We start from the raw sequence: 15,087 nt of genomic DNA on the forward strand, positions 1-15,087 counted from the left end.
TCCCTCCCCTGGCGGGCGTCGCTCCGTCACTATGGAAACGGCTTCGGGGCGGGAGGGGGGGGGGGCAGGAGGGGAGATCCCGGGGGGCGGGGGGGGGGGATCCCCGGGGGTCGGGGGGGACCCCGGGGGTGCAGGGAGGGATCCAGGGGGGCGGGGGGAGATCCCCGGGGGTCAGGGCGGGGGGGGATCCCCGGTCCCGGGCAGGGGGGCCCCAGGGGTCAGGGGGGGAAGACCCCGGGGGGCGGGAAGAGACTCTGGGGGGCAGGGGGGGATCCCCGGTCCCGGGGGGGGGATCCTGGGGGGATCCCCGGGGGTCGGGGGGGATCCCCGGACCTGGGGGGAGACCCTGGGGGGGCAGGGAGGGATCCAGGAGGGCGGGGGGAGATTCCCGGGGGTCGGGGGGGATCCCCGGTCCCGGGCAGGTGGGGGATCCCGGGGAGCGGGGGGGGGGATCCCCGGTCCCGGGGGGGACCCCTGGGGGGCAGAGAGGGATCCGTGGGGGGGGTCCTGGGGGGAGGGGGGAAACCCCGGTCCCGGGGCCGCGCAGGGCCGGGAGGACCAGCCCCGCTGGCCCCGTCCCCGCAGCCCCCGGGGCCGCTGCCCCCTCGACCCCCCTCTCTCCCTCCCCTCCCCAAGGTGGCCACGTTCTCCTCGGCTGGTTATGATCCTCTCCCTGCGCACCCCTGGCCCTCCCAGCACCCGGAGCAAGAGGGTCAGGGTCCTGTCACTGTGACAGCCCTGATCATCTCTGCTGCAGCAACCCCACCGAGATGGCTGCCAACCCCTTGGTGCCTCTGATGTCCCAGCCAAGGTATTCACAGTCTCCTCCCTACTCCTGCCACCACAGCCACTCTCCTTGGGACACCTGAACTCTGAGGTGGCCACGGCAGCCCTCAGGGCCCTGACCACGAAAGCCACGGTCCCCTCAACACCTCAACTGGGACAGCAGCATCCCCTTCACACCCTGACTGGCCACCTGGTCAGCTCAAGGGTTTTTTGGAGGAGCTCGAGAGAGGTGGCACTTGTAAACAACCTCAATCCTTCACTCTCCCCACCTCTGATTCCCCCCCCCCAAGCATCCCACAGCTAGCCTTGTGCAAGCCCAAAATACTCTTCTCTGCATCCCAGAATGAGCTCCATACTCAGGAGACACACCAGGATTAGCCCCATAGCCCCCCAAGACAGGCAGGATGGGCCTCATACACCTGAAAGTGACAGCCTCTCACTCATGGTGATGTGTCACCACCACCCCCTGGGGCTGGTGGCACTTTCAGAACAATGGCAGGAGGAGCAAGGGAGGGCAGCAGGTAAATCAGAGCCAGGTGAGACACCCTTGACTTCCACCAGCTTGGGGTTAAGGGAGAAGATCCCAATGTGGATAAACTTCCCTGACCAGCCAGACACCCCTTGGCTGAATCAATTCTCTGGGTGGTTCTTTTGTCTCAGCATTTGCAGCAAACTCCAGCAGATACCCCCAGCCTCCTGAACTGGGAGCCTGTGGGTTGGTGATTGCAACCTCTCCTCCTCCAGCCCCGCTCTGGGTGAGGAGCACTCACCCTCTGCTCCATTGCAAACTGAAAACACAACCTGTGGCTTATCCTTATCTTGAAGGACACGCTGGTGTCCTCCTCTGTTCCCACAGCTCGGTGAGCAGCTGCTAGTTCCCCCTCTGTTTGAAATTGTCCCTTGGATTTGTAGCAGCAAGGTCCATCCTTTTGCTTGCTGCTGGGTCACCTCCCAGATTGCCTTAGTGCCTTTGAAACCACAGGTTTCACCCCAAGGACAACGTGCCAGTGTCACTCTTTTGAAGTGACAGAGCAGTGGAGGGCTAGGGATGAGCACAGCTGTCCCAGAAAATAACTTCCTAACCATAAAGCAAGAGGTGCAAGTGGAGAAGGCTTTGAACCTGCATTTGGCAAACCTGATTTTGAGGGTGAAGGAAAAGCTGAGGCTACAGGACACCAAGAGAAGCAGGGGAGGCAGCAGGATGACAAAGGCAGCTGCCAGAATGATCTGGAGCTCCATCTAGCTGGACCTCACAACCTTTAGATGACCCACAGCCCACACCCCACCTCTAGCATGGAGGGCAGGAGCCTCCCCTAGGTCCTGAGTCACATCTGCAGCATCTCTTGTGTCTTGTGCTGCTGTCTTTAGGCATCTCAGTTGTTCCTCTGAAGTGAGCTTCAGACGCTGAGCTTTGAGCTGCCTGGAGAAGCTGTGGAGATAAATCCCACCCAGACACTGCACCCAGGCACCCCCCCCAGCCCTAGATGTGAACTGGGGGCAGGCACAGGCAGTGAAAGTGTCTCAAGAAAGACCCTTCAAAGTACATCATCATGACTGTCTGCAAGAGTAACTAGGCTTGGAGAGCTCAGCAGAGAAGAGAGCTGCTTGATACCCACCCATCTGTGTCCAGACCCCCCCAGTACCCTCCCATGGGCACCCAGACATGTCCCGATCTTACCATTCTCTCTGATCCCATCTTCTCCCCCCTGCTGGGCCCTTTTCCCCTCCATTCCCACCCCATCCCTTTTCTTCCAGCCCATTCCTCACTCCAGGGGCTCAATTCCCCCCTGTCCCCAGCCCCATGGCTCCTCTCCACAATCTTGCCTCCTCCTCCTCCTTCCAAGGTCCTCCCCACATCCCTCCTCGCTTCTCCTTCCCCGTGCCCTCAGACCCCCACCATCCCCAGCCAGGGGTCTCAGTGCCCAGGGTGACGTCTCCAGAAACCCTGGAAGCTGCCCTCAGGAGCTCGTTAATCACCTTTTTATTTTAAGTGCAGTAACACAGAGTTTCTCAGCCCCAGGTGCTCCCAGCACCCCACGCAGACCCCACCTCAGCACCTCCCGGCATCTGGCACGCGCTGCCGGCTGCGGGGCCAGGATAGGTTCCCCTTTCCCTGTGCTGTGCTCCTGGGCACCTGGCGGGCCAGGGCTGGCCCTGCTGGTGCCCGGCTCACCCGGAGTGCCCCACACCAGGAGAAGTGTCCGTTTCCAAACCCAAAGCGACCGACTGCGCCGGGCCCTGCCTGGCCCCGGGGCTCAGCACGGCATGGCGGCCTGCGAGGGCAGCGGGGAGCACCTGTGGGGAGAGGAGCAAAGCTGGAGCTTCGGGGAGGTCCTGCTGGAGCCTGCCTGCCCAGCCACCACACCACTGAGGGGACCCCCCCCCCCAGCTTTTTCCCTCCCCCCCTGCTTGGATTCCTACCACGGGGACGTGCCATCAAGGAGGTGAACCTGCGGCAAAGGGGGCACCCAGCTGGCACAGCCTCGGCAGGGCTGCAAAGAGGAGCAGAGCCACGGGGGGGTTGGGAGACCCGCGCCTGTGCCCCCCAAGGGGACGGGAGCCGGGAGCCTCCAATGCCGCCCCCACCACATCCAAGGGATCCCTGGCAGAAGCAGGGAGCCGCACCAGGCAGCACTCACTCCATCTTGGCCTCCAGGTGGTGGACTGTCTGCTTGTCCAGGTAGCGGCAGAAGAGCGAGAGGAGGTTGCTGGGCAAAACGAGAGGCTCCACCAGCAAGGCCTTGGGCACTTGCGACAGCTCCCGGGCCACCAGGAACACCGTGTCTGTCCTGGGGACATCAACACAGAGGGTGAACACCCCACCAGCCGGCCAGCCCCAGCCCCCCACGCTCGCTCAGCCCCTCACCACGTCTCGAAGTCCGCGCCGCGCGGCTCCGGCGGCGGCTCGGAGGACAGCAGCCCCTCGCCGTGGCTCAGCAGGGAGTAGAGCAAGGAGATCCCAAACTGCAGGGGTGCACCAGGAGGAGAGTCACGGGCAGCGGGCGGTGGTGGCAGCCGAGGGACACCCCACAGCTCTGCCCTCCTTGGGGCCACCTACCTGGTTCTTCAAGGCCATAGCAAGGGGGAGCTCAGGGGACTCGGGCAGAAGCCTGGTCATCTCCTGCAGGACCTCGATGACTTTGCTGAAGGTCATCCCACCCACCACCTCGTTCAATGGGCTGTAGAGCAGGGGGAGAGACTGGGCAGGGCAGAGGGGAGAGCAGGGGTCTGAAACTGTTTGACCCATCGTGGTCACAGCCCCATCCCAACACCTGGTCAAGGTGATGCAAGGCTCAACACTGCAGTCCCCTGGGGGGCAGGAATAGCACCAGGATTGCTTTAACCCCTCCTAGAGACCTTCCTTCTCTTCCTCAGGGAAGGAAAGACACTCCTACCTCATGTCAACCCAACCAGCTGCCTCTGGCCCTAAGCAAGCTGGTCCCCTCCCCTTGCCCAGGGTGCCCCGCTCCTCCCCCCAGAAGCAAGAGCAACAGGGGAAGGAGGCAGCCTGGAGAGCCCCTGCCCCAGCTGGAGCTGCTCACCTCATCCAATGCGTCCTTCTTCATGAGGAAGGGCAGGTGGTGGGTGATGGTCAGCAGAATTTGCTCTGCTTGCTCCCGGGTCAGGTGGGGCAGCAGCCGGGCCATCAGCTTCTTGCCCTTCTGGACACTCAGGAGTTGCAGGAATTCATCCTCAGCCTCCCTGGGGATGAAGGCTCCATTAGCACAGATCCCAAGGGACCTGTAGCATCTCTGTCCATCCAGAAGGACCGGGTCCAGTGGAGAACGAGGCTCGTGGGTAGGGTCAGCACACAGGACAGCATCCAACCCTCATCATCACCTAGAACTACGCATTCATGACCATCGGAGCCCCATGAGGACCAAGACATGCTACCCACCCCCCACAGCACAAACTCACTCCTCTCTGCTGCAAGCCCTGATTTTCAAGGCTTGGTAGATACAATCCACTTCTTGGTTCTTCTGCTCCTGACAGCTGGGCTGCTGCTCCTCCGAGGCCAGAGGCATCTTCCGCTGCATGTCCTCCACTTCCAGCAGCTGCAGGAACAGCTGGAGAAGCCACATGGGATAAGGAGGCAGCTCGGAGCATCTTCTACCAACTGGTTACCCCGGACCCCAGGCAGATGTCCCCGTGCAGAGGTCCTCAGGTGAAAGCCAAGCACCTGCACCATCCCACCCTGCCCCACCTCATGGCTCACCCACCTTCTCAATCTTGTGCAGCGCTCGAAGCCGGTGGCTCCCTGTGGCCTTCAGGAGGGGAAAGGAAGGCACAACAGTTACAGCTGGCACCAGGCACCACTGCCAGCAGAGCACTGGGCCTGCTGCTCCCTGGGGATCAGAGGTGGCTTCAGAAAAGTCCCACAGGGAGCCCACGGCCAGCTCTAGAGCCCTGCCCACCCCTCAGCAGGGGACATGCTGCCACTGCTGAGGTGGCACCTGCTCCAACTACACACCCCATCCTGCAGCTCAGCGCTCGGTCTCAGCAGCTCCTAAAGCTCCTGCTAAAGCTGCTCCAGGGCCTGGGGGAAGCTCGGAGTGGTGTCCCTGGAGCACCAACCAGCCCAGCCCCTCCTCACCTACCTCCTCCACCAGGGCGTGGTGCACAGCATCGATGGCCCTTCGGGGGCTGTAACAGGTGGACACTGCGACCTGGCCCAGCGAGCCCGCAATGCGCACCACTGGAGGGGAGATGGGACGTGGTGAGACCGTGCCCCACAGCCCCTCACCCCAGCTCTCCCACCTCTCAACCCCAGCCCCTCACCAGAGTCATACGTCTCCACTTTCTGGATGAACGGCGTGACCAGCTTGGGGGGCTCCTGCTTGTTGCGTCCACCCAACAGCTCCTCCTCCGCCTGCTTGTGCTCCAGCCGATGGTAGTACGTCTGTTATGGGAGCCACCATGAGCCCAGGCATCTGTTGGCTCCCAGAGAGATAGAGCCCCAGCTCCAAGCAGCAGAATAAGCCACTGGTGCGAGCTTACCTGGTAGTAGTAGTCATCATCCATGTTCTCGCTCTGCAGCTGGATCATCTCCACCTTGATGACCCAGTCCTTCTCCTTGGAAGTCATCAGCCCAGCATAAGGGTCCACTTTAAGAGACCACGACTTCTTGGGGGAGATGCTGGGGAAGATCACAGCCTGCTACAACAGTCCTGAGCCCCCCTCACCACCCTCCACGGCTCCCTGGGAACCCCCTACCTCTGCGTCTGCCCGCCCTGCTGCTGCCGCTGGGTCAGGATCCGCTGGTGCTGGGGGTGCAGCTGGGTCATGTGGCTGGGCGCACTGCGAAGGACACTGAGGTGGGCTGGGGGCTCAGCACCCGCAGCAGAGCTGTCCCCAGAATTGGGGGGACACCGCCTGGATGCTTCGCAGGGCTCCTCTGGTCCTACCAACCTGAGGTTCAGCTGGCCACTGGCCGACGGGCTGAAGAAGACGGCAGAGTCCAAAGAGGGAGACATGGGACCGAAGTGCATGGTGAGAGGCCGCGGTGGGCTGCCGATGGTGGGTGACACGGGTTGGAAAGGGGCCAGAGATCCATACCCTGTGGTCTGGAGAGGGAGAGAAGCTGTCAAGCAGCTGAGCTTTCTCCTCCAAAGATCCCAGAAGGGTCTGCAAGCTCCATGGCTCCAACCCTCTCCCAGCACTGAGGGGACGTGTGGGACACTGCTGGGAATCCTGCCACCATGGCTAGACAAGGCAAGGGACCCCAGGTGTCACCAGGGCCTGCGTGACCCAGGTCCATCACAGTGTGTCAGTGTGAGGCCAAACACATCACACCCAGTACAGGTCCTGCAGAAACATCAGGACAAACATTTACGAAGCAGTGGCTGCCCCGGTGGCCTCATTCCCCCCACGGGCAAGACACTGGAGCTGGGTGCTCAGGATCACACCGAGCTGCAAACTCTGCCCCAGATGGCAGAGCTTTGGGGAGGCTCCATCCCCAGCCCCTGCCACTCCAGGGCCACCTCAGAGGGGACACGGTGGTGGCTCCCAGCCTGCTGCATTACCTGGTTGGAAGCAAAGAGCGGAGAGGGTCTGCGAGGCAGCGTGAAGGGCCGAGGGGAGCGGGGCACCAGAGGCGACTGCTGCAGGGCAGGAGATGGGAGGACAGGCTGGGACAACCCTGCCCTGGAGGCTGCACCTCCACCCAGAGGAAGAAGGGATGCCAGAACCCCCCAGAAGTCATTACCTGCCGGAGAAAGCGCTGGGGGAAGGACCTGGGGGACACAAGCCTTAAGTTGGGGCGCTTGAGCCGGGGAGAGCCCCTGTAGCCCCTCTGCACGGGGGAGCTGAGGAAGTCAAGGGCCACATTGCTGGATGGTGGGGGCCTCTCCAGCACCTGGAGGATGGCTTTATCCTGCAGGGAGGAGGCAGCAGGAGGTGGCAACAGGGCCCCACCTGGCATCAATTTAGCTCCCCCAGCATCAAGAAGCCCACCAGCCCCTTTGGTTGTTGCTGAGCTGGACCACCAGCCAGGCTCCCATGCTGGAGGGGGACCCAGAGGGACACCAGGCATGGGGGTCCTGGTCCCCTTGAACTCAACAGCTTTGCTTTCAAACCCAGGCTCTACTGAGGGTGGGCACCTCTGCTCACAGCCTCAGCGCCCAAGAGACAGGTCCTTGCACCTCCAGACCCCTGAGGAGTCTTTGGACATCCCCTGGTGGTCCCAAATTGTCTGTGTGACCTTTGACCCAGGGCACCAGGGACCCCTCGGCCACTCCCTGAGGGCCTGGCCGGGGGTACCCACCTCCAGCACGTGGTGGGGTGGGATGCTGCCAGGGCAGGAACCCCACACCAACGGGTCCATCGCCAGCTGGAAGAGGGGAAAATGGTCAGCATGGCAAAGGAGGACGAGAGGTGCAGGGGACACCACTCAGCCCTGTCACCAGATGGAGTGGGATGTTTTTACCATGTCCTCTTCGCCAAACTCTGCCCAGCAAGCACCAATCCTGCTGTCCAGCACCGCTGAGTCCTGGCTCTGTGGGCAAAGAGGTGGTTACAGGCACATACAGCCCCAGCACAGCAGGTCCCCATCCCTCAGGCAAGGACCAAACAACCCCCTGGTGCCCTCTGTGGGGCAGGACCCCTGGGTGGGGGTCCCCTCCCCTCTCAGACATCACCTCCAGTGTGGGCTTGCTCTGCACAGCTCTCATCACTGCTGGGTCTCCCAGGTCATTGGGCTCCTGATTTTCCTCCTGATCCTCAGTTCCCAGCTCCTCCTCCTCCTCTTCCTCCAACTCAGAGCTGATCTGCTCAACCTCCAGCTCCATTCCACCTTCCTCCTGGGGTTCTCCCAGCTCCTCCAGCTGCTCAGCCACTCCAGGCCCCAGTTCCTCCCCAGCCTCAGTCTCTTCAGCCACCACTTTGATAAGCTCAGGGCTCATCTCCAGAAGCACCAGAGATTTTGCAGCGTCCTCCTCAGTGGAGTCTCGGTCTTGGAGGGGGAACAAGAGCATGTCAGGGTGGGTGAGAGCCTAGGCAGTGTCCAGTACAGAACCAGGTGCTCACCAGGCACCTTCCTCACCTCCCCCCCACCCTGTTGGTTGCTGGTTGGTGGTCCCAACCCTGGGGCTTCCCCAAGATCTCACCTAACCCAAAAGTCATCTCATTGTACAGGTCAAGCTCTTCATCCTCCTCAGCCATCTCCTCAAGCAGAGGTGCATCTTCCACCAGCAGGTAGTCCTCAAGGATCTGGAGTGAAGAGCAGCAGGGTTCCCACTGAGGGAGACAGGCAGCAGAGAGGTAACCCCAACCTCCCCCACATCCTGCTGGTGGTGCTGGGTGGCCCCCAGGGCACCCAACCTTTCCCCTATCATGCTGGTGATTCTGAGTAGTGCCCAGGGCACCCAACCTTCCCTCCATCCTGCTGCTGGTGGCAGGCAGCCCCCAGGGCTCCACAGGGAAGAGCAGGAGCCACCGGCACCGCCAGCTGAAGCCTATGGACACCCGGGGGCGATGGTGACCCTGCCAGCACAGGACAGCATGAGGGACACCATTAGGCTTCAGAGTGAACTGAAGACACGAACGGCACCCAGGCAAGGAGGGCACCCCCAGCAGCACCTCCGGGGCAGCGTCCCACCCGGCAGCGACCGCTGCGGGGAGAGCCAGCCCCGGGGGAGCCGACACCGGCCGGGCTGCAACAGGAGCAGCGGGAAAGGCAGCGGGGCCGGGCCGGGTTCACTCACAACGGGCTCGCCACCCTCCGCCATCCCGCCCGTCCGCTCCCCTCTACGGGGCCGCGCTGCCCCCGCCGCCGCCTTTTAGCAGCCCCCGCCCCCGGACCCCGCCCCTGCTGCTCCGGTGGGGGAGCCAGGTGGGGGCGAGATTTAACGACCCCACCTGCCAGGAGGGGATGGGAAAACTGTCCAGCCCCGCATCTTGTAGAGCAGCGCGACTCCCCTCCCCTAACCCCCCTCCCCCGGCTTTTTCTGCTCCTCCCTGCCAGCCCGGGGGTTCTTCCCGACTGCAAAGCCCATGGAAAAGCAGCGGGACGCGGTGGGCGCGCCCGGCTGTGCTGCGGGGCTCTGGGAGCAGGGGGAAGGAAGAGGGAGGTGAAGGAGCTGTAAACCTCAGCATCCCGCCGTGTCCCCACGGCCCCGAGCGCCTCAGTCGTGTCACAGCTCGCCCGCTCCTTAAATATTTCTTTCGGCTAGCAAAAGCCTCCCAAAAGAGGAAGATTTGGCTGTTCTAACCAAAACACCACGTGGAAGAAACTCGTGGTTCAGCTTCTCTTTCTGGGAAAGCGCCGGGCGCTGCAGGTCCGGGCAGAGTCACCTCCAGGGGTTCCCCAGCCCGGGCACCAGCGCTGGGGAAGCACCCACGTCCTGCAATCAGCCGCTTGGGTAATTAATCCTCCCTGAGCCAGGGCGGTCGCTCACCTGGGTAGAGTTCGGGCACCCTGCGGGTCGGGCTCCTGGGCAGCGACCCCCGCCAGCTCAGCCGCAAAAGCCCCCGGGGCCCCGGCAGGCTCCGGCAGCAGCTGCGGCCCCTTATCTCCCGGGAAAACACTCCCCGGCAGCTGCGGGGCCGAGCACCCAGCAAGCCCAGCACGAGCTGGTCCCTGAGCTGGTCCCGTGGGGACTGATAACGAGCCTTGGCAGGTTTGTTGTTTTTTTTTCTTTGCTCAGCCTCGGCTGATTCACCTGCTGCCTTTGGGTGGGGGATGATCCCGCCTGTGCTTTCTGGATTGTAAAATAGGTCTTTAAACAGGATGGGTTAAGATGGCAAGTCTTGAGCTGCCAGAGGAGCTCTGTGATGCTGCTGTTTTCTCCCCACTAGTGGTGACTTTCCCTTCCTATCTCTCTTTTTAAAATAACTTTTTAATCCCTATGCAGCTGGGTGGAAGACCATATGCCTCTGTCTGCTTCCCAGTGACTCTAAGCAGAACTGACCTGTTGGATCACAAGCAGACAAGCTCTGAGGGGTACAAAATACCCACATGCTCTTTAATACTGGTTCATTTTCCTCTTTTAACCTTGGGTTACTCAATGCTGCACTTCAAAGCTGCTGTGCTTCTCCCCTCCAAGCAGTGTTACGGGGCCACACAGAGGCTTCAGTGCTCACAGTTTTTCTGGAGGAGGCACCAAAAAACGGGTTCTTTCACCTCTGGGTTCTTGTGTTTGACATCAGGGAATCTGGGCTGTGCTCGAATGACAGAAACATCCATCATCCTGCAGCTGCCACATCCTGCAAAATGCTCCCACACAGGCTTCAAAAGAGAGCAGAGGTTCAGAAAGGGAAGTGACAGGCTGTGCCAGCCTCAGCTATCAGGCAATCATGGGATACTTTCACTTGGAAAAGACCTTTAAGATCATTGAGTCCAACTCTTAACCCAAGCACTGCCAAGTCCAGTGCCAAACCACGTCCCTCAGCACCACATCTAAGAGGCTTTTAAATCCCTTCAGGGGTGGGGAATCCACCACTGCCTCAGGCAGCCTGGGCCAGGGCCTGACACCCCTTCTGGGAAAAAAGTTCTTCCTAATATCAAATCTAAACCTCTCCTGGCACAACTTGAGCCCTTCTCCTCTTGTCCTATCACTTGTTCCTTGGGGGAACAGACAGACCTCCCCTTGCTCCAGCCTCCTGTCAGGCAGTTGTTGAGGGTACTTAAGGCCTCCCCTCAGCCTCCTGTTCTCCAGACTAAAGTATCCCCCCCAGTTCCCTCAGCTGCTCCAACCCTGGCTGCAAAATCTTCTGTGATAGGCAGTTTTTACATCCTCTCAGGGAGGGGCAGGAACCTGGGAACACGTTGTGGCTGCCGTGACCTGCTCCCGGGGGGGGGGGCTCCAGCCCACCCGTGTCCACCTCACGGCCCGGTGGGCTTTGGTGGGAGTGTGAGAAACGTTTGTGGCGCCAATGACAGCCCCACACGGATCCTTCAGCCAAGCACAGGTTATTTACATCCTTGCAAGAATGGGTGACCTAAGCAAGCAGGCACACCTATAGCCAGGTGAATAACGGTTTCTATTCCCTATTCCCGACGCAAAATTCCCTCCCCTGTTTCCCCCCTGGCTGGGCACTCCAGGGTTTCCAGCCTCTCCGACACTTCAAATTATCCTCTAAGTTTCCCGCCCCTGTTGACACATTCCATTCTAGCAGTTTACTTTTTACCTTTTAAGGTAAAATTTTGATTTTTCTTGCCCCCTTGGCTGTCTTCCCAATTAACAATCTCCTGGTGTCATCCTGCCCTGAGGAGCAACATAGAAGTACCTTTGTTCGGCCTGATCTTGGGCCACAAATCCTTCTCCATGTTCAGATCCCCCAGATGGAGCCCAATTAAATCCCTCAGTTTCTTGGCCCATAAACCACTCCAGGTGTCACTGGAATGTGTAGATATCTCTCAAACAAACAATTATATTCCTAATACTAAAATATATATCTCAAACAAACTATATATTCCTATATGTGGTCCTAATATAAATGTGGTCAAACTATATGTTCCTAACACTAGAATATATAGATGTGAACCAAACCCAACACTACATTTCTAACACTAGAATGCAAAATCAACACTACCATTCATTTCTAACAGGAGGAGCCCTGGTGACCTGCCAGGCTGGGGGCTGGTACCACCTCACACCTTGGCCGCCTCCATCCCCGGGGAGGCCGCGGCGGGAAAGCGAAAGCGAAAGCGGCGCGGGCCGCAGTGCGCAGGCGCAGCCGGCCGCGCCGGCAACCTTTCCGCTCTCTCTCTGCCCGGAGACTGATGACGCGCCGCAGCCCCGCGCCGCCATTGGCCAGACGCCGCACGGGCTATAAAAGAGGAGCGCGGGGCGGGGGCGGCGGCCGCGGAGATGTCGGCGGGGATGGTGGTTGTGCTGCTGGTGCTGGTGCTGGCGCTGGGCGGCCTCGGGAGGGCGGATGGTGGGTGCCCGGGGCGTGAAGGGGCCTGCTGAGGGCGAGGGGAGGCTGGTTCCTGCCGCGGGTGGGTGGGTGGGTGGGCGCTGGTTCCTCCAAGGTGGCTCGCGCTGCAAAGCGCACCCACCTTCTTGCTCCCCCTTTTCCAGAGGCACCGAAAGTGGAGGTGTACACCCGCGAAGACGCCGTGCTCGGGCGGGAGAACGTCCTCAACTGCTTTGTCAGCGGCTTCCACCCGCCTCACATCGAGATCTCCCTGCTGAGGAACGGGGAGCCCATGAGCGGCGTGAAATACGCAGACATGGTCTTCAACGACAAGTGGCATTTCGAGCGCCTGGTCTATGTGCCCTTCACCCCCCAGAAGGGTGACCTCTACGCCTGCAGGGTGGCCCATTCCACCTTCAGGGAGCCACAGATCTTCCGATGGGGTAGAGTGTCCCTTCCTGCTCGTGCTTTGCTCCTGTTCGTGTGCAGCAGCCAAACCTCCCTCATTTATAGCCTAGTGTCTGTTCCCCTTCTCAGGGAACAGGGCACTGTCATGGGATGGATTTTTAAAGTGCTGGGCTACAGGTGGAAAACTAACTTGGTTTTGGCAAAAGGGTTTGTGAGTAGGAGGGAGGGAAGACTTGCCTTGTCATGACTTGTACTGATTTGGTCAAGCTGTGTCTGACAGCCCTTAGCAGAGCACTCTGGTCATTCCCTGGGTGAACTTGCCTAGAAAGAGATCGTGCAGTGCTTTTTGGCTTTGTATTTGGTGAATATGAGAAGGATTCAGCAGTGGGGTCTGAGCATGGTGACCCTGCTGCAGCAGGGAGACAGCCAAGCAAGGGTAGCGGGGCTGTTCCCAACAGGGGTGGGCTGGTGGTGGTGGGTGAGGTGGCTGTTGTCCCCAAAGCCTAACACTGTTGTTTCCTGCAGAGACAGACTTCTGAGCTGTGTCCGGGATCATCACGGTGAGTTGTGCTGATGCTCCAAGCTGTGCTGGTAAGGCAAACAAGGGCTGCTTGCTGCTGGGGGGAAAGTCTGTAGCTTGTGGAGCTGAGGATCAAAGGCAACCACCCAAAACAAGAAATCTATGTGTGTTGCTGCTGCCTGGGAGTCAGGCTGTTGGAACACTCTTTTACCCACTGTTTTAGCAAGTTCTCAACCACACCTTGCCTCCTGGGCTCTAAGGAAAGAGCCTGTTGGAGCAAAACTTCCTTGTGTATCTTTGACAAGGCTGCCAGGTATCATTCGGAGTTGTCACAGGTCCTCTAGTGCTTCTCCAGTGCTGTCCTCTGTCTGGTGAGGACAGGTTGCTGTACCTGGAAACCCTTGTGACTTGGGGTGAGGTGGACTGGCTAACCCTGCAACAGCCAGTGTCAGCTTGGTTGTGGGGGATTTATGAGGCACAGATCAGCCCCCTGCTGCCAGACCAGAATGAGTCTTGGTTCTATTCACCAGTGTCTCACAGTCCAAGTGCTCTGGGTTCTTCAGAATATCTGGGCGTAACTGATCTCGATTCAGCAATCCACTAATAGAAGCTGGATAGTTATGAACTGTGCCCAGGATGAGCCTTGACAACACCTTGCTTGAAATGCCCTCCACGTTGGAATCAAATTCGGACTTTGTAAATCAGAAAAACTCTCTTGGGAATTTCTTATTGGGAAGATGTAGATGGATCTGAGTCCTTCACTTGTGACTGTCTCCTGGTGTAGAGCAGCAGAGGGTTGGAGGGGTGTGAGACTTCCAGGGGCAAGAGAAGTTGCAGGTTAGTTGACCATCTTTGTAGTGGAGGGCAACAGGACATCTGCTCTTAACTTAGAGTGGAAAAGCTGAGATGTAAAATTTGGGGTGGGGAAAGGGCTGGAGAGATCCCCCCAGAGCCAGGATGATTGGGTTGGAAGGGTATTTAGCAGGGATGCCATAAGTGCTTTAGTGTTCATGTCTAACTGCTGCTTGAGACGGGATGCTGAGGTAAATGGACACACCATTTGATACAGATGCTTTTAGGTGACAGAGCTCTGAGAAGGTACGTGCAGCCACTCTGCTGGTTTGTCTCTTGCTTTTGGGCAGCCGGGATGGAGACCTGGTCTCCAGGCAGGGTCTGGCTGTGCTGTGCCCACGTGGTGTTCAGCTGCTTTGGTGGGACATGGGCATGAAGGTCACCCGTGGCGAGGCATGCCAAGCTTGGCTGGAGGTGGGACACTGGTGACTCTGCTGGAGCCCGGCAGCAAGGATTTACTGAGCTGGGGTGGAGGATTTGAGAGCAGGATAACGGGAGAATATCCGTGCAGCTGGTGCTTGGGGTGGGCAGCAGTGATTGTGTGAGGAGAGGATTGCTTGTTGAACTCTGAACCCCCACTGAGGAGAAGTAGTTCCTGCAGGGTTTGTATCTATAACTGGAAGGTGTGTCAGACTGCCTGCAGCCTGGGACTCTGCAGCCAAAGCTCCCTTGTGGCAAACGTGTTTTTTCCTAAAATAATGGCAGTTGAAGGTGTGAACAGAGTGACTGATGTCAGTCTCCTTTCTCCCATGCAGGCCTGAAAAATTCTGCTTTTCAAGTCAAAGTCTTCTTGCTTCTGTCCTTCCCTCACATGTTACTTGTGGATGATGAAGCACAATTGTCATATTTGCTGAATTCCTGCTTTAATAGAGCTGATCATTAAAACATCATTTACTCAATATGTGACTGAGGCTTATTGAGCACGTAGCTATAAATGTCCATACTTTATTTTAAAACCCTGTTTTAGCCTGGGAAACTCTGAATTGTACAGGATCTAAGTACGTTTGGAAAATAAATGTTAAAATGACAACCTGGGCTGATTTCATGGGCTCTGATGGCTGCTGTGGGTGGATCTGGAGCACGGCAGCACCACGCTCAGGTGCATGTTTTTCCCTGCAGGAACAATGCTCTATAAAGTAATAAATAAAAGAATTAAAAGCTTA

The 15,087-nt window shown here is 59.1% G+C and overlaps 3 protein-coding genes across 3 annotated transcripts in view; 1 reads left to right on the forward strand and 2 right to left on the reverse strand.

Annotated features, from left to right (window-relative positions):
- The window catches only part of AP3B2 (adaptor related protein complex 3 subunit beta 2), an 87,617-nt gene that overhangs the window by 8,515 nt on the left and 64,015 nt on the right, over nt 1-15,087 (reverse strand). The window lies entirely within an intron of this gene.
- Nucleotides 2,946-8,491, reverse strand: PATL2 (PAT1 homolog 2). Its single transcript, XM_051628743.1, has 17 exons — nt 8,391-8,491; nt 7,923-8,236; nt 7,712-7,780; nt 6,992-7,159; nt 6,810-6,887; nt 6,196-6,350; nt 6,001-6,084; nt 5,785-5,923; nt 5,566-5,686; nt 5,385-5,482; nt 5,007-5,051; nt 4,705-4,853; nt 4,329-4,488; nt 3,845-3,985; nt 3,653-3,750; nt 3,426-3,575; nt 2,946-3,081 (listed from the first exon to the last, which is right to left on the reverse strand). Exons 1-17 carry the CDS (start codon nt 8,443-8,445, stop codon nt 3,042-3,044), a joined length of 2,064 nt encoding a protein of 687 aa, XP_051484703.1. The 5' UTR covers nt 8,446-8,491; the 3' UTR covers nt 2,946-3,041.
- LOC127388866 (beta-2-microglobulin-like) lies at nt 12,081-14,823 on the forward strand. The gene is made up of 4 exons (XM_051628789.1): nt 12,081-12,165; nt 12,309-12,587; nt 13,078-13,112; nt 14,680-14,823. Exons 1-3 carry the CDS (start codon nt 12,096-12,098, stop codon nt 13,089-13,091), a joined length of 363 nt encoding a protein of 120 aa, XP_051484749.1. The 5' UTR covers nt 12,081-12,095; the 3' UTR covers nt 13,092-13,112; nt 14,680-14,823.

Source organism: Apus apus, chromosome 10, assembly GCF_020740795.1.
Source record: "Apus apus isolate bApuApu2 chromosome 10, bApuApu2.pri.cur, whole genome shotgun sequence".
Lineage (NCBI taxonomy): Eukaryota > Metazoa > Chordata > Aves > Apodiformes > Apodidae > Apus > Apus apus.

Bases quoted from the DNA above. Each gene is read 5' to 3' on its own strand.
- PATL2 (XM_051628743.1), bottom strand. From the start codon at position 8,445: ATGGCTGAGGAGGATGAAGAGCTTGACCTGTACAATGAGATGACTTTT. The intron at 4,489-4,704 runs GTGAGTTTGTGC...CTTCATCCCCAG, and splicing joins AGGGCTTGCAGCAGAGAGGA to GGAGGCTGAGGATGAATTCC. The intron at 3,082-3,425 runs GTGAGTGCTGCC...CTCTCCCCACAG, and splicing joins CACCTGGAGGCCAAGATGGA to GTGCTCCCCGCTGCCCTCGC.
- LOC127388866 (XM_051628789.1), top strand. From the start codon at position 12,096: ATGTCGGCGGGGATGGTGGTTGTGCTGCTGGTGCTGGTGCTGGCGCTG. The intron at 12,166-12,308 runs GTGGGTGCCCGG...CCCCTTTTCCAG, and splicing joins CGGCCTCGGGAGGGCGGATG to AGGCACCGAAAGTGGAGGTG.